General features: G+C 42.2%; 2 protein-coding genes across 13 annotated transcripts in view; both read right to left on the bottom strand.

The window, feature by feature from the left end:
• The window catches only part of PSEN1 (presenilin 1), an 87,858-nt gene extending 86,467 nt beyond the window's left edge, over window positions 1-1,391 (bottom strand). For 6 of the 11 annotated variants that reach the window (XM_035260942.3, XM_035260944.3, XM_002754085.8 and 3 more), the window contains exon 1: window positions 1,261-1,391. The gene's annotated coding sequence lies outside the window, so the exon portion shown is untranslated. Of the gene's footprint in view, window positions 1-807 lie in introns of all 11 variants that reach the window. The other 5 variants (XM_035260943.3, XM_078335361.1, XM_017977199.5 and 2 more) reach the window with 1 other exon arrangement.
• An 11,126-nt stretch (window positions 1,392-12,517) lies between these two features.
• RBM25 (RNA binding motif protein 25) overlaps window positions 12,518-22,159 on the bottom strand; it is a 61,429-nt gene continuing 51,787 nt past the window's right edge. For both annotated transcript variants that reach the window (XR_013521369.1, XM_002754083.6), the window contains exons 18-19: window positions 21,312-21,359; window positions 12,518-14,157 (exon numbers count right to left, since the gene is read on the bottom strand). Coding sequence is in view for 1 of the 2 variants with exons in the window: in XM_002754083.6 (XP_002754129.1) it covers window positions 14,065-14,157; window positions 21,312-21,359 (141 nt within the window). In the remaining variant the exon portion in view is untranslated. The remainder of the gene's footprint in view (window positions 14,158-21,311; window positions 21,360-22,159) is intronic.

Here is a 22,159-nt window from a genome sequence, read left to right as displayed (position 1 = left end):
GGCCTCCCAAAGTGCTGGGATTACAGGCGTGAGCCACCGTGCCCGGCCTCACATTATATTTCTATTGGCTAGTGTTGCTATAAATCTTCGGTTCCTTCCGCTACACCAGACCTAACACTCAAAATCCCTGCCAACCTTTTCCTGAAGCTTCCCTCCATCCCTTCCTCAGCTCTGGTGACCCTGCACTGTAGTGGTTCTTCAACCACACTCATTCTCCTCAGCTGGCTCTTTGCTCTTCTTCCACCCCCTCGATACAAGTGTTCCTAAGTGTCTGCATTGGCCTCCTCTTCCCCTTCCTAACGTTAGACTCCTCCTTCACTGCTCCAACATCAACTGGAAATCTATGGAATTGACTCGTGTTTACAGCTCCAGTCCTGTTCACAGGACATTTTCACCTGTTGGCACTTCCAAAGTGACACTTCCAAACAACTTCTCGCCCTCCTCTCTAAACCAGTTCTTTCCTCCTAACTTCCTTATTTCTGAGAATGTCTCTGTCATGTTCTAAATAGAAAACCTCCTCATCAATTTTACACTTTATTCCCTGATCCTCAATTGATTGCCAGGTCCCGGTTGTGTTTCTTCTAAGCCTCCGTCACCACCGCAGATCGAAGTCTAATCAATCTCACCTGAGTTATGGAAAAGCCACCTCAATTCTCTCACCCATCCCAGCCGTCACTACAGATTAATGTGCCTAAAGCAGAGCTGACCACACGGTGAGAAGAATCTGAGAGGAAAGCCCCAGCAAACACAAGAGGCACCGGACACGCAGGCCTGGAGACAGTCCCGACCAAGGAGAAAGCAGTATACCCCGTTTTCCGCCTCGAACGAGAGGTGTGCGGACTTCGCCCTGAGTGCCCGTCGCCCCTGGACAAGGACACACTCGGGACGTGAGGCGCGGAGTTTCACCAGTTGCTCAAGCAGACCCAGCCCAAGACGCTTCCTCTTTCTCCGGCTCCACTCCCGTCCAGCCGGCTAATCCGGGCCCAAGGCATCTGCGCCCTGAGACGTCTCTCAGCAAACAGCGTTTCCGCACCAAGGCTCCACGGAATCTCTCCCCACTCCGCCGCGCCCGAAGCCCGAGAAACCGGCCGGCCCTCCCGGATTCCCACACGGGGTTCCCCGGCCCACCCGGCCGCGCCCCGCCCCTCATCCGTCAGGACACCGGCTCCGCGGCCCGGGCGGCGACAAAGGGCCGGGCCTTGCCCCCGGCCGCCCGTGTCCACGGCGCCTTCCTCTCTCCCCGGACTCCCCATCACGCACACACGCTTCCTTGCCGCCGCCGCCACCGCCGCTCGCAGTTCAGATTCCTTCCAGACCAGCCGCTGTTTTGTTTCCGAAGTGAAACCGCGGACCCCGGAGCTGCCTGTCCCAGGCCCCGCCCGAAAGCCCTCACCGGTGTCGTCATTTCCGGCTGTGGCGTCCTTGGCGGCGGGCCCACGGGGAGGAGAGGGGCCAGGAGGAAGGGGGCGGAGCCTCCGGCCAGGATCCACAATTGCGGGAAGGACCCAGAGCTTCACCTGGCCTTTCCCACCTGACAGAATCCGCTCCGGGTGCTGGCATGGGCTATCGGGACTCTGAGGTTGCTCTTGAGCTGAGAATGAAAGCCCCTATATAAATTGGGCCCAGCGTGTGCTTCTCCCAGCATACAAGCGATGGCCATCTAAATTTAACACCTGTCACTTCTGTAGGGTACCTATTTGTACAGTTTCTCAAAATGCGAATCATCTGCATCACAATCAAGAGGATGCTGTTAAAATTGCAAATATCTCTGCTCTCTCCTACCAACCAATGAATCAAAACTTCTGGTGGGTGATGAGAACCTGAGAAACTATTTTAAACATCCTCCGTGATTCTTGAACTTTCGACTTTGACAACCAGTCTTTCTAGGTGGCAAGCTAGCGGAGAGCAGAAAATGTGTCTGGCTGGGTCACTTGATTTTTGCATCTGCCAGCTCTTCGTCCAGTTTTGGTAAAGACAAAACCAACATCTAATTCATCAGGCAGCATACCACACTCATACATATATATCCGAAAGCTAAAACTAAAACATGAATACTACCATATTAAACCAAGGTGAATGGAGAAATGTCAAACACCGGTATTCAAAAAACCAAAAGTAGGCTGGGCGCGGGGAGGCTCACGCCTGTAATCCCAGCACTTGAGGAGGCCGAGGTGGGTGGATCACGAGATTAGGAGTTTGAGACCAGCCTGGCCAGCATGGTGAAACCCCCTTTCTACTAAAAATACAAAAATTAGCCGGGCATGGTGATGCGTGCCTGTAATCCCAGCTATTTGGGAGGCTGAGGTAGGAGAATTGCTTGACCCCGGGAGGTGGAGGTTTAAGTTAGCCAAGATCGAGCATCACTGCACTCCAGCCTGGGTGACAGAGCGAGATTGTCTCAAAAAAAAAAAAAAAAAAAATGTGTGGTGGCTCAAGCCTGCAATCCCAGCACTTTCGGAGGCTGAGGCAGGTTGGATCACCTGAGGTTAGGAGTTTGAGACCAGCCTGACCAACATAGAGAAACCCTGTCTCTGCTAAAATAACAAGATCAACCGGCCGTGGTGGCACACACCTGTAATCCCAGCTACTTGAGAGGCTGAGGCTGGAGAACCCAAGAAGCAGAGGCTGCAGTGAGCTGAGATCGTGCCATTGCACTCTAGCCTGGGCAACAAGAGCAAAACAAATGGTACATGGTATCTGGGTAAATTACATTTTTCTTAAGTTTATTTTAAAATCCACCCCCAAGCTATCCCTTCACATTCCTATTAAATCAATCTCCAATCCCTCCTCCCCCCACCCACTGCCAATCCTGCTCAAAAACATCAGATTCTAAAACATTTACATACAAAAGCATCATATTTAAGAACAAAGTAACATTTTCCATTAGCAAGGGAAAAAATAAATTACAGGGGAACGTTGAACAAAAAAAATGTTTTTAAAATTCTTCAAGTCACACCTGTAATACCAGCATTTTGGGAGGCCAAGCCAGGCAGATTACCTGAGGTCGGGAGTTCGAGACCAGCCTGACCAACATGGTGAAACCCTGTCTCTACTCAAAATACAAAATTAAAGGGCACGATGGAGCCTGTTTGTAATCCCAGATACTCAGGAGGTTGAGGCAGGAGTCGCTTGAACTTGGAGGCAAAGGTTGCAGTGAGCTGAGATCACGCCATTCCACTCCAGCCTGGGCAACAAGAGCAAAACTGTCTCAAAAAATTGATAAATAAAATTCTTCACCTCTCCCACTTTAACGTAGAGAGTAGGGATTTTAGTTTGTTCATTTACATTTTACAAGCGCTCCTGCACTCTGGAGCACATATACATTTTACAAGTGCTGAAAACAGTGCCCTATACTTACTTGATCAATATTGAACAAGCTAAAATCCATCTATTTCTGAACTACTTCAATCTGACTGCCAATATTAGTAGGATGTCTTAAAATGCTGGTGAACTATTCCTAGAAACAATCTACAAAAATTCTGTAAAAAGATATTGATTGAATATTATGTAGCAAGGGAAACTAAATGTGGCACAATAAATTATGGTTCACCCACCTCAGAGAATGTCATAAAAATTATTCATGAATGGCTCGGTGTGGTGGCTGATGCCTGTAATCCCTGTACTTTGGGAGGCCAATGAAGGAGAATCACTTGAGGTCAGGAGTTCAAGACCGGCCTGGACATATGTGAAACCCCATCTCTATTAAAAATCCAAAAATTAGCCTGGCATGGTGGCGCAGGCCCTGTAATCCCAGCTACGCGGGTGGCTGAGGCTTGAACCCGGGAAGCAGAGGTTGCAGTAAGCCGAGATTTCACGGCTACACTCCAGCCTGGGAGACAGAGTGAGACTCTGTCTCAAAAAAAAGAAAAAGAAAAAGAAAAAAATCCTGCAAAAAAAAAAAGGCAGTAAGATTTTTAAAAAGAGCGAACCCTAACTTTGAATAACCAACCTTGAGATAATTTTCTTCTCATCCTTCTCATTTCCTACATCTTTTAAAAATTTTTGTTGGTCGGGCACAGTGGCTCACGCCTATAATCCTAGCACTTTGGGAGGACAAGGTGGGTGGATCACCTGAGGTCAGTTCAAGACCAGCCTGGCCATCATGGTGAAACCCCATCTTTAATAAAATTAAAAAAAAATTTTTTTTACTATTTTTAGAGACAAGGTCTCACTCTGTTGCCTAGTCTGAAGAGTACTGGCACAATCATACAGCTCACCACAGCTTTGAGTTCCTTGCCTCCAGCGATCCTCCTGCCTCAGCCTCCCAAGTAGCTAGGATTACAGTCACGTGCCACCTTGGCTAGCCTTTTTTTGGTAGACACAAGATCCTGATATGTTGCCCAGTTTACCTTCACCTTTTTATAAATGTGAACACCCAGGTGCGCAAAGAAAAGGCCAGCAAAACACTGGGAAAAACAGACTACAGGAACAAAGCAAAAGTGGTATCTTAGACACCAAGTGTTAGATATAGTGAACCCCAAGTTTCTCTTCAAAGAATCAGTATGTCAGTACGTTCAGCTCTCTTATTCTTTAAAGTTTAACTTCCTTGTAGTTTCAGTAAACCACCTTTTCCACCAGTTCTAGTCAGTAGTTCACATCTGTTCCCCAGTCCCCTGGCTGGTCCCAACTCATCCAGATCAGCTGCTCCAGTCACCTGCTCTGACCTGCCCATCATCATCCTTCCCGCCAAACTACCCACCCCGCTACTCCGGCTTGTACCCCTGCTCCCTTTAAAATAGCCAACTGGAATTATACTAGACTATGCAGTGTAACCCTCCCTAGCTAATAGGGGAAAAACACAACAGTAGGGGCAACTTCCATCAGGCATAAGTACCCCTTCCCTTCCTTGTCCAGGTGTGGGCTCGCCATTGTTGCATCTATGAGCCATACCCTTCCATAGAAGTAAATTGCCTTGCTGAGGAAATTTATATTCCAGTGCTACTTCTTTTTTGGCATTGAAAATTCTATTTAGCTGGCGCGGTGGCTCACGCCTGTAATCCCAGCACTTTGGGAGGCTGAGGAGGGTGGATCACAAGGTTAAGAGATCGAGACCATCCTGGTCAACATGGTGAAACCCCGTCTCTACTAAAAATACAAAAAATTAGCTGGGCATGGTGGTGCATGCCTGTACTCCCAGCTACTCAGGAGGCTGAGGCAGGAGAATTGCCTGAACCCAGGAGGCGGAGGTTGCACTCCAGACTGGGTAACAAGAGCGAAACTCCGTCTCAAAAAAAAAAAAAAAAATTCTTTTTAAAGTTGAGTTCCAAGACAGGAAATGTACATGGAGCTAAAAGATAAACTAGAGCATAGCCTCTGTGAACCCCCAAAATTTGAGGTGGGTCTCAGAGTTTGTTTTGCCAAGATTGAGGACACGCACCCATGATACAGCCTCAGGAAGTCTTAACATGTGCCCAAGGTGGTCGGGGCACAGCTTAGTTTTATACATTTAGGGAAACATGAGACATCAATCAATGTATATAAGTACATTGGTTCGGTCTGGAAAAGCAGGACAAGTTAAGGCAGGAAGACTCTGGAAACTGGAAGGGAGCTTCCAGGTCACATATAGGTGAGAGATGAAGGTTGCATTCTTTGGAGTTTCTGATTAGCCTTTGGAAGACAGGCAATCAGATATATACCTATGTCAGTGAGCAGAGGAGTGACTTTGAATAGAATGGGAGGCAGGTTGGCCCTAAGCAGTTCCCACCTAGACTTTTCCCTTTAGCTTGGTGATCTGGGGGCCCCCAAGATTTATTTTCCTTTCACACCTCTTACAGTCTCACACAGGCTGTCACCAGCTATGAGAGGAATGGTGAGCTACAACTAGAATAGGTTGAGTGAAACTCAAGAAATTTGGAGGGCACATATAAAATACTATTTCTGGAATCTTGATAGTATAGTGGGAAGGAGGTAAGATCTAAGATAAATTTTTTGTTTTGTTCCTCCAAACATGTTCCAGACCCAGGGAGGAAGCAGATAATGGAAATACCTGAGGAAGATTCAAGAAACTAGAATGTAGTTAGAAAACTGCCACTGGGGAGAGGGTGTTCTAGATTGAGATGCATGGAATACATTTGCTTATGAAAACATGTATAAGATGAATTTTGTCATAAACTGGAGAGAATGTGCCTAATAACTCTATTTTTTGTTCAAAAAAAAGAGGAAAAAAGATTATTTGCCAGGCACCGGTGGCTCACGCCTGTAATCCCAGAACTTTGGGAGGCCAAGGCGGGTAGATCACCTGAGGCCAGGAGTTTGAGACCAACCTGGCCAACATGGTGAAACCCCATTTCTACTAATACAAAAATTAGCTGGGTGTGGTGGTGCATGCCTGTAATTCCAGCTACTCAGGAGGTTGAGGCAGGAGAATTGCTTGAACTCTGGAGGTGGAGGTTGCAATAAGCCAAGATTATACCACTGCACTCCAGCCTGGGCAACAAGAGAGAAACTCCATCTCAAAAAAACAAACCAATTAAAAAAACAAGGATTATTTACCAGGTGAGGAAGAAATCAAATCACTTCTGGTCATTCAGTGAATATTTTTTCAATACCTACTAGAGCAATGAGGGTTCAAAAACAGTTAAAAGCTGCAGACTGTGAAAAGTAAAGAATGACCAATTAACACTAAAGGTCCCAGACTCTGCAGTGGTGCATTTCCATTTGCTTCAGAAATGTTTGTAAACTTTGGAAGAGGAACAGATAAATGAATGATAAAATAAATGATGGCAAAAGTAGTTAAGTGCTTAAAAAAAAAAAAAAATGAAGCAGAAGGGAAGTTTCAAGTGCAGGGCCTGAAAGAATTACTAGGGGGAGAAGGTTGTCAGATTAGAAAAGTTGTATCAAGTCATTACTAAAGTCAGGACCTGGGCAATTGAAAACAAAAAATCAGCTCTTTTACACTAATGATTCCAAAGGAACCCACTTTATTAACATTTTCACAGAAAAACAGTTTGCCTTCATTTACGCACAATGTCACTACCATGCTTCCTACAGGAGGAAAGAGGAACTGTTATGAGATTAAATACTGTCCTCAAGGCTCAGTGCTTGGCCACATTTTATCTTATTAGCTCTCACATCATTTGAATTCTTCTGCAAGCATCGGTTTCCTTAGATTGGAATCTGCTTAAAATTAAGGGTTGCTGAATCTTCATCTTGTATTTCTAGCCTTAAGTGCTGACTATGTTACTGTTTTGTTAAGTTCCTTCTTAACCAAGAACTTGGGACCTCTCATTTAGAAATGCCTCAACAGTATACTGAACAACATAATTGTTTTTGTAGCTTTTCTTTCTATAGTAACAATCAGACAAGTCTCTTCACCTGGGTACATTTACAAAACTGTAAAATTGACAGAAAAAAAAGTGAACTTTCATGTTTTTGGACTCTACAATGTGAATGCTCACTATTTTTCCTTTACTGAAAAAGCTCATACCTGTAATCTCAACACATCAGGAGACTGAAGACAAAGGATCACTTGAGGCCCTGAACTCGAGACTAGCTTAGACAACACAGACTTCATCTCCACACACACACACAAAAATTAGTCAGACATGTTGGCGTGCACCTGTAGTCCTAGCTACTCAGGTGGCTGGGGCAGGAGGATCACTTGAGCCCAGGAATTGGAGGCTGCAGTGAGAAAAACCGACTATGTCACTGCACTCCAGCTTTACAGGGAATCCTTGTCTCTAAACAAATAAAAAATTTTGGCCAGGTGTAGTGGCTCACAACCATAATCCCAGCACTTTGAGAGGCCAAGGCATCGCTTGAGATCAGGTGTTCAAAGCCAAAGAGGGCAACATGGCGAAATCCTTCCTTTACAAAAATTAGCTGGTTGTGTTGGCATGTGCCTGTAGTCCCAACGACTTGGGAAGCTGAGGTGGGAAGATGACTTGAGCCCAGGAGGCAGAGGTTGCAGTGACTTGAGATCTTGCCACTGCACTCCAGCCCGGGTGACAGAGCCAGACCCTAATTCAAAAAAAATTACACTTGAATGCATGTAAAACTACTTGTTATTAGTGGTTATTATTTGCTGTTGCAATGCTAGACCATAAATTAGAATCTCATATATATTCCTCTAGACAACCACCTGCAGAGAAGACTGATGTAATTACAATGGGCAAAATACACTATGTGATCTCTAAGGTGCTTTCCACATATTACTTTTACAGAAAATCTTCCTATTTCCCCTTTCCTCTCAAAGTTAGCTCATCACAATTGATAATACAGTACTTTGTACTTATGTCTAATGATGTTCCTGAACTCGTTTTTATTTTTGGGCCACCATTAGATGTTCAGCTACCTGAGGGTTTTTTTTTTTTTTTGAGATAGAGTTTTGCTCTTCTTGCTCAGGCTGGAGTGCAGTGGCACAATCTTGGCTCACTGCAACTTCTGCCTCCTGGGTTCAAGCGATTCTCCTGCCTCAGCCTCCTGAGTACCTGGGATTTCAGGTGCATGCAACCACGTTTGGCTTTTTGTTTTTAGCAGAGATGGGGTTTCTTTTTCTTTTCTTTATAGAGACAGGGTTTCACCATGTTAGCCAAGATGGTCTCGATCTTTTTTTTTTGAGACGGAGTTTCGCTCGTTACCCAGGCTGGAGTGCAATGGAGCAATCTCGGCTCACCACAACCTCCGCCTCCTGGGTTCAAGCAATTCTCCTGCCTCAGCCTCCTGAGTAGCTGGAATTACAGGCACGCACCACCAGGCCCAGCTAATTTTTTGTATTTTTAGTAGAGACGGGGTTTCACCATGTTGACCAGGATGGTCTCTATCTCTTGACCTTGTGGTCTACCCTCCTCGGCCTCTCAAAGTGCTGGGATTACAGGCGTGAGTCGCCGTGCCCGACCGGTCTCGATCTCTTGACCTCATGATCCACCCGCCTCGGCCAAGTGCCGGGATTACAGGCATGAGCCACCGAGCCCAGTCAAGATGGGGTTTCACCATGTTGACCAGGCTGGTCTCCACTCCTGACCTAAGGTGATCCACCCACCTCGGCCTCCTAGTGTTGGGATTATAGGTGGGAGCCACCACGCCAAGCCTTAGGAGGCTCTTATATATCCATTTCACATTCACTTAGCCTACAACATAAACAGCAAACATGAAGTATGTAATAAATGTTCATTGTGTACATATACACATACATACATATATATATATGTATCTGTGAGAGAAATTTGAATGAGCTAATCATAGTAAAGTTACCCATTTAAGAATGCCCATGTCTTCAATACCATGAGCTTCAATGACTGTTGAGTATATACCAAAAATAGAGGATTTGGCTGCTTAACAATTCAGCACCGGTTCTGTACATGAGAATCTAAGTCATAGATCCAACTAACATGATGTGGCAAGAATAGACAGACTGCCGGGGATGATGGCTCACGCCCATAATTCCAGCACTTTGGGAGGCTGAGGCGGGCAGATCACGAGGTCAGATCAAGACCATTCCGGCTAACAAGGTTAAACACCATCTCTACTAAAAATACAAAAAATTAAACAGGTGTGGTGGCACATGCCTGTAGTCCCAGCTTCTCTGGAGGCGGAGGCAGGAGAATCACTTGAACCTGGGAGGCGGAGGTTGCACTGAGCTGAGATGGAGCCAGTGCACTCCAGCCTGGGCGACACAGCAAGACTCCATCTCAAAAGCAGAACAAAACAACAAAAAACAAACAAAAAAACCTGAGTAGACAGACTCAGGAGTATCATTTAATTCAAACAACATGGCTTGAAAAGAATTTTTATAGGCCATGTGCGGTGGCTCAAGCCTGTAATCCCAGCACTTTGGGAGGCTCAGGTGGGTAGGCCACAAGGTCAAGAGATCCAGACCATCATGGTCAACATGGTGAAACCCTGTCTCTACTAAAAATACAAAAAAATTAGCTGGGCATAGTGGCGCGTGCCTGTAATCCCAGCTACTCAGGAGGTTGAGGCGGAATTGCCTGAACACAGGAGGCGGAGGTTGCGGTGAGCCGAGATGGCGCCACTGCACTCCAGCCTGGGTAACAAAAGAGAAACTCCGTTTCAAAAAAAAAAAAAAAAAAGAATTTTTATTTGTTTATAGAAATTGTGTTCCTGGGTATTTTAGACTGCCATTCTTTAATTTGGCCTCCATGACTCAGGTAATGAAACGCGAAGATTCTGTCAATTAAAAATGAAAATGCAAGCATTCAAATGCAAATAAATTAACATAAACATCAGCATGTTACCATCATCACATTTTTTTAAAATCTGCCAGTTGATCGAAAGGTGTAACTTCACTTTGATCTACAGTATGACTGTACATTAGTAGTTCCTGGGTTTGGTATGTACCTGCCTGTTTTCTTCTCGACACCTAGACTGCTTCTTTGCCGGCTTCGGATTCCTTTTCATACCCTTTTATCTCCAGTGACATTCACGAATCAATTCCTCATCATCTTTCGTTGAAAAAAACTATTTCTCAATTTCATACTTAACAGAAGACTGAAATACAACCCAGAGAAGTTTGTAATCAATTTGACATAAAATCTTTCAGCATTTTTTGGATATAAACTGGGGACATTCATAAAACTTGTTAAAAAGAGTTGGGAAAATAAGCCTCATCTCAACATTGTATACCTGCTTACATGTATTTGCATTAAATTTATTCCATAAGGAGAAAAAATGATAGTGTCTAGTTCAATTTGGCACTCAAGCTAAATGTTTTCTCAGTTTTTCTACTGTATCTAGTATTCATGCCAGATTAATACCTGAAACAGCACTCTTCACAAAATAATTAGCTTACACTTAGTTTATAGGAACGTGCTATAAGATCCAGAATTAGTAACAAATTATCTATGGAAAAAATCTTCAGGGCTGGCTGGGAATAAAGCCTAGAATATTGGGGTTTTCTCAGGCATAATTTGAGGATTACATTATGTAACTAATTATGCATATTGGTCTCAAAAAAATGTTTCTCTCTTTAAATTCTACTTAAAGGAAAATTCAGCTGCATTTATGTAGTCTGTTAGGATAAAATAGTACTGAACAGACACCTTAAAGTGTTAATCAAATTGTAGTCCTTGGATAAGCTGGCAATGACATCAGCTGGGAGCTGTGTAGAAATGCAAAGCCTGTGACATCACCCCAGCCTTGCTACTTCAGAGTCTCTGTTTCTACAAGCACTCTGCAGGTGATTTGCGGGTCACATTAAAGTTAGAGAAAAACAACTTCAAACTTACCTTTCCTCCTTGTAAACAGATGAACATAGTTTATTTTGTTTTTAGGGACAAATAATGAAAAGTACTTTAGTTTTCTAATTGCCAGATCAAGACTAGTTGTTAAGATTTTCATGGTCTTAGCTGGGTGTGGCGGCTCACACCTCTACCCCCAGCACTTTGGGATGCTGAGGTGGATGGATCAACTGAGGCCAGGAGTTTGAGACCAGCCTGGGGGCATGGTGAAACCCCATCTCTACTAAAAATACAAAAAATTAGCCTGGTATGGTGACAGGCACCTGTGTAATCCCAGCCACTCAGGAGACTGAGGCAGGAGAATTGCATGAATCCGGGAAGCAGGGGTTGCAATGAGCCATTGAACTCCATCCTGGGCAAAACCTCGTCTCCAAAAAAGAAAAAAAGAAAAAGAAAATAAAAGAAAAAGGAAAAAAAAAGACTTTCAGGCTCTTTATATAACAATTCATTTTCAAAAGGAAAAATGAATTCATACTGTATAAGGTTTTCAAACTAAGTGGTTATGGTAAAATTAACCCACGAAGTTCAAACAACTTGACAGAAATTTCTTATGTGAATTTTCAGACACTAGAATATGTCTGTTTAATGTTTCAGTTTTTATATACATACAATTCTAAAAAACAGGCAACTCTGACAATCTAAAGGCTTTTACTGAAGCTTGGTCACAAAACATGATTTACACTGGCATTAAGTGATTAACAGTCTCTACCCCATCTAACTGTAACAATTTTCACTCTGCTGCAGAAACTTTAATATATAAACTTGCACAAATTCATATGTTTAGTTTAGGTCTTGCCATGAACCTCATTGGAGATGTTATGCAGTACACAGTATACCTCCCTAAGGGTTTCAGATTAAGAGATGCCCTTTGTTTTTAGAGTGGTCCTTTAGGATAAGTCTAGTTGACAGAACAGGAGAAGAAACCAAGGAAAGGAAATCAAATCTAGCTGAATAAATCTTCATGTTAATAGTGGCTAAATAAAAACAACATAATATGATGCCTTAGAAACAGTAACTGCAGTATGTTAAAAAAAAAAAGACAGACACAATAAATTGCTGAAACAAGATCTTAGGTTGGGGGTGTGTCTGAGAAAAAGCTGAAAAAGAAACTTGAAATGGCAAGGGGCATCTTTTCTGAAATTTTCCCTCAAGAAACCAGAGTTTAAAATATAATAAAAAGAGGTATTTCCACAGATATATAGATCCATCAAAAATAATGTAAATGGCTTCCTTGACCTTTAGGTACCAATAGTCATAAAAATCATGTCCATAAAAAAATTCAGCCCATGTTTCTAAGTTTTTTAGTATGCACCACACAATTATAACATGATGCCATTTATTTACATGATTCTGAAAGAATATGAGTCCCCAGGATCAAATATATACATTTTTAATATTTGAAATATTTACATAATGGAACCATGTCAGGGTTCAAGGGTAAGAACAGTTTTTTCAAATGTCCTCTCAAAGTGTTTAAAAAAAAAAAAATCCAGTAATTCAAAGCTCACATTATGCTTTTCTAACAGGCCAATCTTTACCTTTCTTTTAAATAAGTACTCAGACATGGGAACAGTTGCAACTAATTTGTGTGAAAAGCTGTTTGAAGCTTGTTACATTTTCAGGTAATTTTGCTCCCTGGTGAAATTCTGATCTACAATAAAGAGAGCCCCAGGAATTTCTCTGAGCACATCATCAGTACGTTTTTAAACACTAATGACCCAAGGTAAAACAAGATATAAACCTTCTACAGGACAAAAATGAAAACAAAAAATTAGTCGTTAGTAATTACCTTGATAAATTTACCTTTATCCTTAAATAAGATGTAAATATAACTTATAAGTTGCCAAGCAGAATACCTATCATGTTTGTAAAACTCTCATTGTCTGTCAATTTGCCTAGTTTCATTTTTTGTTTTGTTTTAAAGGCAGTTTTCACTTATACTTTTGAAATAAATTTTTTGTTAAATAAAGGGATATAATTAAACTAAGGACCAATTAGTGCAAAAATGCATTAAATACAACTCTCCAGGATTTTAGGATATGCCTCATTTCTGAGCAATAAAATTAAAGGGGAAAATCACTATGATCCACATTCCTTTAAAAGAGAAACTGAAGCAGCCAGCTTATTAATAAGGAAACCCCATCCAGTTAGCAGACCATTGCTCACGACACGAGAATACCATGCTATGAGAAACTAACAACCTAATTATACCAGACATTTTGGGTTCGAACAATATAACTTTTCCTTTACAGTTCTATTTGTTACTTAGGAAATGTTTTAAGGACCCCACCAAAGCAAATTAGGGAAAAGAAAGACTTTTACACATACATTCATACGAACACATTCATACAGAAATATAGTAGAAATGGATTGTCTGCTAATTTTTGCATTCTAATTTTAAACTCCATGGCTTCACAAGGGCTTGCCATTTCTGATCAAAAGAGAGTGGGGGTGATAATAGATATGACTGGTGTTTTCATTTGAAATTGTTCATGTTGGTTCCTATACAGTACATTTCAATATTAAGTGCAATTCTGCAAAAGAATTGGGGAGTCATTTTAATATTTACAAGGAACAAATCAGCAGAACAAGATTATATCAGATAGGCTGTGTACAGTAGCTGCGGCTTATAAAACATACCAGTAATTTGTACCTGGTGAGTATAAAGAGAACCAAGGTTCAGATGACTTTACAACCAAGGGAGTACACAGGGCAACAAATTAGAGGACAAAAAAATTCACATTTTCTACAATAAAAAAAAAAATTACAGATCTCACAATGTCTTCAAAGACAAAGAAAAATTCAAAGTCCTTAAAAGGGTGGTGCAGAAGAAATCTGAAATGGAACACTCTAAATATAAAAAGTTTTACTTCACAAGACCAATTTTCTTGGCTTCTGTTTCATATATCAATAATCTCCACATTTTGACTATAAAAACTTCTGCTTCTTCATCAAGTACCTAAAGAGGAAACAAAGCAGCAACATGTGTTAGAGAAGCAATCATCATCAACTCCCAACAACAGTGACTAGCAGGAAAAGTTTTTCATCCACTGACAATAAGCACTTATTACTTAAATGCTAGTTAGGATTTTAAGGTTGTTTTGGCGGGGCGTGTGATAAATGAGATTCTGTATTGTTATTATATAGTTACATATTTAGTTCTTCCTAAATTCCTATGTTCTTTATAACAAGTATTTGTTTTCCTTAGGAAGTAGCTTAATTTTCACTAAAATGACTTAAAGAAAATGTTCCTACTGTGAGAAATGTATTCTTAATAAATATCAGCTGGGAGCAGTGGCTCACAACTGTAATTCCAGCACTTTGACCTCAGGATGGATCACCTGAGGTCAGGAGTTTGAGACCAGCCTGGACAACACCGCGGGTGAAACCCCTTCTCTAGTAAAAAACACAAAAATTAGCTGGGATATGGTGGGGAGTGCCTGTAATCCCAGCTACTCGGAAAGCTGAGGTGGGAGAATCGTTTGAACCCAGGAGGTGGGAGTTGCAGTGGGCTGAGATCGTGCCATTGCACTCTAGTCTGGGCAACAAGAGCAGAACGCCAACTCAAAATAAATAGGTAGGGTGCAGTGGCTCACGCCTGTAATCCCAGCACTCTGAAAGGACCGCGAGGGGCAGATCACCTGAGGTCAAGAGTTCGAGACCAACCTGACCAACATGGAGAACTACATCTCTACTAAAAATACGAAAATTGGCCATGGGTGGTGGCACATGCCCGTAATCCCAGCTACTTGGGAGGCTGAGGCAGGAGAATCGCTTAAACCCAGGAGGCGGAGGTTGTGGTGAGCCGAGATTGTGCCATTGCACTCCAGCCTGGGCAACAAGAGCAAGACTCCATCTCAAAAAATAAACGAATGGATGGATAGTAAATTACCAACAACAAAAAAATTCAAAATTCCACGGCTTACTAAACATAAACACTACAATATTTTTATGATCTACCTTTTATTCTTTTACCTTTAAAGATACTGCATTTATACATATCTGACAAAACTACTTCCTAAGGAAATCACATACTTTTCTTTTTCTTTTTTTTTTTTTTTTTTTTTTTTTTTTTGAGATGGGAGTTTTGCTTTTGTCACCCAGGCTGAAGTGCAACGGCACGAGCTAGGCTCACTGCAACCTCCGCCTCCTGGGTTCAGCCAATTCTCCTGCCTCAACCTCCTGAGTAGCTGGGATTACAGGCATGCACCACCATGCCCAGCTAATTTTTTGTATTTTTAGTAGAGACGGGGTTTCACCATGTTGACCAGGATGGTCTCAATCTCTTGACCTCGTGATCCACCCACCTCGGCCTCCCAAAGTGCTGGGATTACAGGCGTGAGCCACTGTGCCCGGCAGGAAATCACATACTTTTCATAAAGAACATAGTAATTTATGAAGAACTAAATAAATATACAATTACATAGTAACAATACAGCATCTCATTTATCCCCAAAAACACAACCTCACAAACTTTTTTTTTTTCTGGAGACAGGATCTCTCATCACCCAGTCTGGAGTGCAGTGGTATGATCATGGTGACTGCAGCCTTGACCTCCCTGGCTCAAGTGATGTTCTCACCTCAGCCTTGCCAGTAGCTGGGACTACAGGTACACACCGCTACTCCTGGCTAAAATTTGGGCTTTTTTAAGTAGAGATACGGTCTCACTAGATTGCCCAGGCTGGTCTCAAACTCCTGGGCTCAAGCAACCTGCACACCTCAGACTGCCAAAGTGCTGAAATTACAGGTGTGAGCTGCTGTGCACAGCCCAACCATACCATCTTAACCGCATTTATTGTGTATGTGACACCAAAGCAAACATTAAATGAGAATGTCAGTATTTAGTAAACAGAATAAGCAAATGCAATCACCATCACAGGGCACATATGACTACAGAGTAACAAGTCTTTTTACAGTGACAGATGAATAAATCGTCTTCCTCTCTACTTATGAGTTAGGTTTCTTGTGTCCCTACCACTATTCCTGCCATCATCCCACACACATCTGGCCCTCTACATTAGGACTGCTGTGAGGCGAAATGGAATACCTTGCTCCCTTCTAAAGGGGACAGCTATGACTATGCTCCAGGGTATCTCTGCCTTGACAAAATGTGGTCTAGTATTGCCAGGTCTTCATAGAGGCAGTTCAGGGTAGGAATTTTAGAGTACACAGTATCTAGTCAGACTACATAGGTTCAAATTGAACTTCTTCTATCTCTTACGAGCTGTAGGTCCTTGACTAAGTTACTTAACCTGAGCCTCAGCTCCCTCATCTGTAAAGTGGAGGGGACACAGCAACACCATAGCAGTAGGTACGAAGTGGGAATTAAAAGAGTTGTTATGGCCGGGCGCAATGGCTCAAGCCTGTAATCCCAGCACTTTGGTAGGCCGAGGCGGGTGGATCACGAGGTCAAGAGATCATCCTGGTGAACATGGTGAAACCCCATCTCTACTAGAAACACAAAAAATTAGCTGGGCGTGGTGGTGCATGCCTGTAATCCTAGCTTCTCAGGAGGCTGAGGCAGGAGAATTGCCTGAACCCAGAAGGTGGAGGTTGCGGTGAGCCAAGCTCACGCCATTGCACTCCAGCCTGGGTCACAAGAGCAAAACTCCATCTCAAAAAAAAAAAAAAAAAAAGAGTTGTTATGTAGTTAAGTACTCTGAAGAGTATCTGGTATATAACAAGTGCTTAATAAGTATCTAGAAGGCTGGGCATGATGGCTCAGTAATCCCAGTACTTCGGGAGGCCTAGGTGGGAGAATGACCTGAGGTTAGGAATTTGAGACCAGCCTGGTCAACATGGTGAAACCCCGTCTCTACTAAAAATACAAAAATTAGCCAGGTGCATGCTTGTAATACCATGCACAGAGGCTGCAGTGAGCCAAGACTGTGCCACTGCACTCCAGCCTAGGCGACACAGCAAGACTCCCTCTCAAAAAAGATTTTTTTAATAAATAAGTATCTAGGAGAGGCCAGAAATTTTGATTTCTATAAAAAAATTCTTTCAGTCTGGGCACAGTGGCTCATGCCTGTAATCCCAGCACTTTGGGAGGGTGAGGTGGGAGGATCACTTGAGATCAAGAGTTCAAGACTAGCCTGGCCAACATGACAAAACCCTTTACTAAGAATACAAAAATTGGCCAGGCGTGGTGGTGGGCACCTGTAATCCCAGCTACTTGGGAGCCCGAGGCAGGAAAATCACTTGAACCCAAGAAGAGGGGGTTGCAGTGAACTGAGATCATGGCACTGCACTCCATACAACCTGGGAAACAGAGCAAGACTTGAAAGAAAAGAAAAACAGATGAAAAGAGAGAAAAGACAGAGAGAGAGAAAGAAAGAAGAGAGAGAGAAAGGAAGGAAGGAAGTAAATGAAAGAAAGAAAGAAATTTATTTGTCTCAATTATGGCAATTAACTTTTAGGCCAATCATGGTGGCTCATGCCTATCATCCCAGAACTTTAAGAGGATGAGGCAGGCAGATCACCTGATGTTGGCAGCTTGAGACCAGGCTGACCAACATGGAGAAACCCCATCTACTAAAAATACAAAATTAGCTGGGTATGGTGGCACATGCCTGTAAATCCCAGCTACTCAGGAGGCTGAGGCAAGAGAATCGCTTGAAGCCAGGAGGCGCAGGTTTCAATGAGCCATTGCACTCCAGCCTGGGCAACAAGAGCAAAACTCAATCTCAAAAAAAAACAAAAAACTTTTAATCAGATTTCTATGAGCCAGATTTGACCTTAGTTTAAGAACTCTGTTTTAATACTAATTAACATCAGAGTCATACTTCAGAGAGATACAGGTACAAAATGCAACCAAACTTCATTTAATTTACATAAAATGAAGAAAGGTATAAAAAAGTCAGACTTTCGTTAAGAGTTAAAACAGCACCCATGCTAAAAATTCAGTCTCCTCATTTATTCAAGAAATATTTACAAGGCCCATGAGCTTTCTAGCAGAGGTGTTTGACAACACGAGCTCAGTTGGTTTCCTCCCATTCTAATCAACAATGAGCCACAAAATGATAATCAACAGGAGTTTAAATATACTCCAAATAGCAATATTAACAGATCAACAAATCTAGATTAACACTGACATGAAATCTTTACTATGTTAGGAACTCTGCTGAGGCCAAACACTAGCACAGTGTTTTATTTTTAAAATGCCTTTACTCAGGCCTAACTATGACACCCTCTATCCCAAGAAAAAAGGGGCTGGAAGTTCGGTCAAGTTCAGAATCCAGCCCCAAGGAATGAAACCTATTCATCACATTTCTCCTTTCCTCTGAGGCAATGAAGTTTTCACAAATGTTTTGTGAGGCGTTCTAAAACAACAGCTGCATCCAGCTAGCTAGGCAGCAGAAAAGGAATGTCATCTGGCTTTAGACACCATATAATGCCTGGACACAAAACAGCTTGACCTCACAATCCTTCCTTTTGGTTATAAACCCCACTATGTCCTTCCCTGGCATCTTTGGAGGCAGCTGGAAGTACAAATTTTCCCAGAAATCTACCATTTCATATCATGCTTGATGACACTTCCTTTCTTGCTCATCTTCCCATCGCTGCCTTCTCACTCTGCCCTTTGGAGCCCAATTCCATTTTACACTAGACACTGACAACTAGTTTAGTTAGGTCTTTCCTCTTAACAGAAACCCTCCTTTATCTCCTAGAGCCCTAACACTTCTTAGGGAGTCTCTCACTCTTAGTGTCTTAGTGTCTACAGGAATGACTGGTGAATCTTCACTGTTGCTTTCTTTTTTCCTTTTCACATTTTTCTCTCTGCTTTATATACTGTTTCTTTGTTAAAAAAAAAAAAAAAAAATTCCATGGAAGTTCATGAGCTCTCACTACCCTATTCACTGCAAGAGCAGCTATCTAGCAAATACCCAGTCTTTCTCACATGTAAATGAGTATTCTGGCAATGAGCTGAGTATTTCTCTCCAATCCGACTCACAACACCCAGGAATTTCCTATAGCCATACTTTGCACCTTGCCGTCATCTAGAGTGACCTATCACACAGAGGCTTGAACTTTCTACACTTTGATCATAACCTCTCCTTTCAGTTTTTTTATTACAATTCACCTTCCACAACCTCATTGGAACCACTAGTCCTTAATTCATTCAAACCACCAGCTCTGTTCGGGTGTTATTTTCTTCTCTTCCTAACTTGGAGCTCAAAGTTCAATCTCTCTCTCAACCTTTATGATCAATTTTTTCTCCTTTCCTGTCTCATAAAATCACAGTGTTAAATACATGTGAACTGACCATAATCCCAAATTAAATGCAATAGAATTTGATGTTCCCTGCCAGTCCAACAGATATACGTACAACTTTGCGGCAATAAAGAAAGAAATAGGGCTGGGCGCAGTGGCTCATGCCTGTAATCCAAGCACTTTGGGAGGCCGCAGTGGGTGGATCACGAGGTCAAGAGATCAAGATCATCCTGCCCAACATGGTGAAACCCCGTCTCTACTAAAAATACAAAAATTAGCTGGTCACAGTGGCATGTGCCTGTAGTCCCAGCTACTCAGGAGGCTGAGGCAGGAGAATTGCTTGAACCTAGGAGGCGGAGGCTGCAGTGAGCCGAGATTGTGCCACTGCACTCCAGCCTGGCACCCGGTGACGGAGAGAGACTCTGGAGGGAGGGAGGGAGAGATAGATAGATAGAGATAGAGATAGAGATAGAGATAGAGAGAGAGAGAGAGAGAGAGAGAGAGAGAGAGAGAGAGAGAGATGGAGAGATGGAGAGGGAGAGAGAGAGAGAGAGAGAGAGGGAGAGGGAGAGAGAGAGAGAGAGAGGGAGAGAGAGAAGGAAAGAAGGAAAGGAAAGAAAGAAATTGTCCTTTACAGGGTCATGGATGGAGCCAGAAGTCACTATCCTTAGCAAACTGACACAGAAACAGAAAACCAAATTCAGTATGTTCTCACTTATAAGTGGGAGCTAAATAATGAGAACATATGAACACAAAGAAGGGAACAACATACAATGGGGCCTACCTTAGGGTGAAGGGTGGGAGGAGGGAGAGGATCAGGAAAAATAACTAATGAATACTAGGCTTAGTGCCTGGGTGATAAAATAATCTGTTCAACAAACCCCCATGACACAAGTTTACCTACGTAACAAACCTGCGCATGTATCCAAGTTAAAAAAAGTGTGTGCATATATATACATATATATGCACACACGCACACACACATACAAACTACATGTCTCAGTTTCTATGGTAATCCCTATGATGCTTAACCTAATCGCTATCAATGTCATCAGATGCTCTATCTCCTCTGACTCCATTATCGTTTCTACATATCTAATTCAAACAAATATATCAAGGTTTCAGTATCTGAATATCTGTCTCTGCACTACTACAGGTCATTTGTTCTACTTTTGCTTCTAGCACATTTTACTGGAAAACATGAATGGAACTGGTGGAAAAGAATTAGGCACTAATTTTAAGGGCTAGGTAATGATTTGTTGCTGTGGATGCCTTTAACCTTTTTAAATGTATATTCAAGTTTGTTTGTTTTTTTTTTGAGACGGAATCTTGCTGTGTCGCCAGGATGCAGTGCAATGGTGTGATCTTAGCTAACTGCAACCTCCTCTTCTCAGGTTCAAATGATTTTCCTGCCTCAGCTTCCCACTGGAATTACAGGCGCACACAACCATGACCAGATAATTTTTGTTTAGTACAGATGGGGTTTCACCATGTTGGCCATGATGGTCTCGATCTCCTGACCTTGTGATCCACCCAACTCACCCTCCCAAAGTGCTGGGATTACAGGCATGAGCCACTGTGCCCAGCCATTCAAGCTTTAATTCAGGCATAAAAGAGATTCTGGATCAAAAATAGGCAGGAAGTGAATCAAATTCAAAAGTGAGTTTTTACAGATGCTAATTAAAATATTAATAATAGTGCACTTCTGGCCAGGTATGGTGGGGCTCATGCCTGTAATCTCAACATTTTGGGGGACTGATGCAGGAGGATTACTGGAATCTAGGAATTCAAGGCTAGCCTGGGCAACATAGTGAGACCCCATTTCTATTTTAAGACAAAAACTTTTTTTTTTAATTAAGAAAGAAAATAGTGATGAAAAATAGTGAATTTCTGACTTACCATGGCAACGTCATCTAAAATGCTCTGGGGTGAACTATGAGCCATAACCTAAAAGAAATAATTTGCATGTGAAAAATAAATAAAATATTACCAATATAGTAAAGAAATTTTAAGATATTAATCCTTGAATTCAGACAGGAATTTCTTGTGGCTAAGAAACCATTCCATAAATGTTTTAATTTTCAGATTATTACTCTGAAAGAGGCACCAGAACCTAGGATCTTAATCTCTATATTTGTCTGTAGTCTAATTTTAAGTCAAATTTGACACAAGTTTTAATGTCACAATAATTACAAGTTGGAGAAAAGAGAAAATTTACTGTTCATGATATCAAAAAAGCACTACTGACAGAAAAATAGCATAGCTATACCTTTACAGGAATACGGTGCTTCTACTATGTTAACTGTTTATTCAATTTAAGACTATGGTTTTAGAGGACAATGGAAGGATATGATATGCCTTAGTGGTTAAGAGCATGGGTTTCAGAGACTAGACTCATTATACAGCATAACCAAGACACAACCTCTCCTTAAACCTCAATTTCCTCAAATATAAAACGGGTATAATATTCGTGACACACACATCCTAAGAGTGTTTGTAAAGTTCCTTTTTTTTTTTTTTTTTGAGGTGAGGAATCTCGCTCTTATGGCCCAAGCTGGAGTACAATGGCATGATCAGGGCTCACTTCAATCTCCGCTTCCTAGGATCAAGTGAGTCTCCTGCCTCAGCTTCCCAAGTAGCTGGGATTACAGGCACTTGCCACCGTGCCCACCTAATTTTTGTCTTTTTAGTAGAAATGGGGTTTTGCTATGTTGGCCTAGCTGGTCTGAAACTCCTGACCACAAGTG

The sequence above is a fragment of the Callithrix jacchus genome, chromosome 8, assembly GCF_049354715.1.
Source record: "Callithrix jacchus isolate 240 chromosome 8, calJac240_pri, whole genome shotgun sequence".
Classification (NCBI taxonomy): Eukaryota; Metazoa; Chordata; class Mammalia; order Primates; family Cebidae; genus Callithrix; species Callithrix jacchus.
The sequence above is the reverse complement of the archived record's forward strand: the minus strand, read 5'-3'. Positions and strand labels throughout refer to the sequence as shown.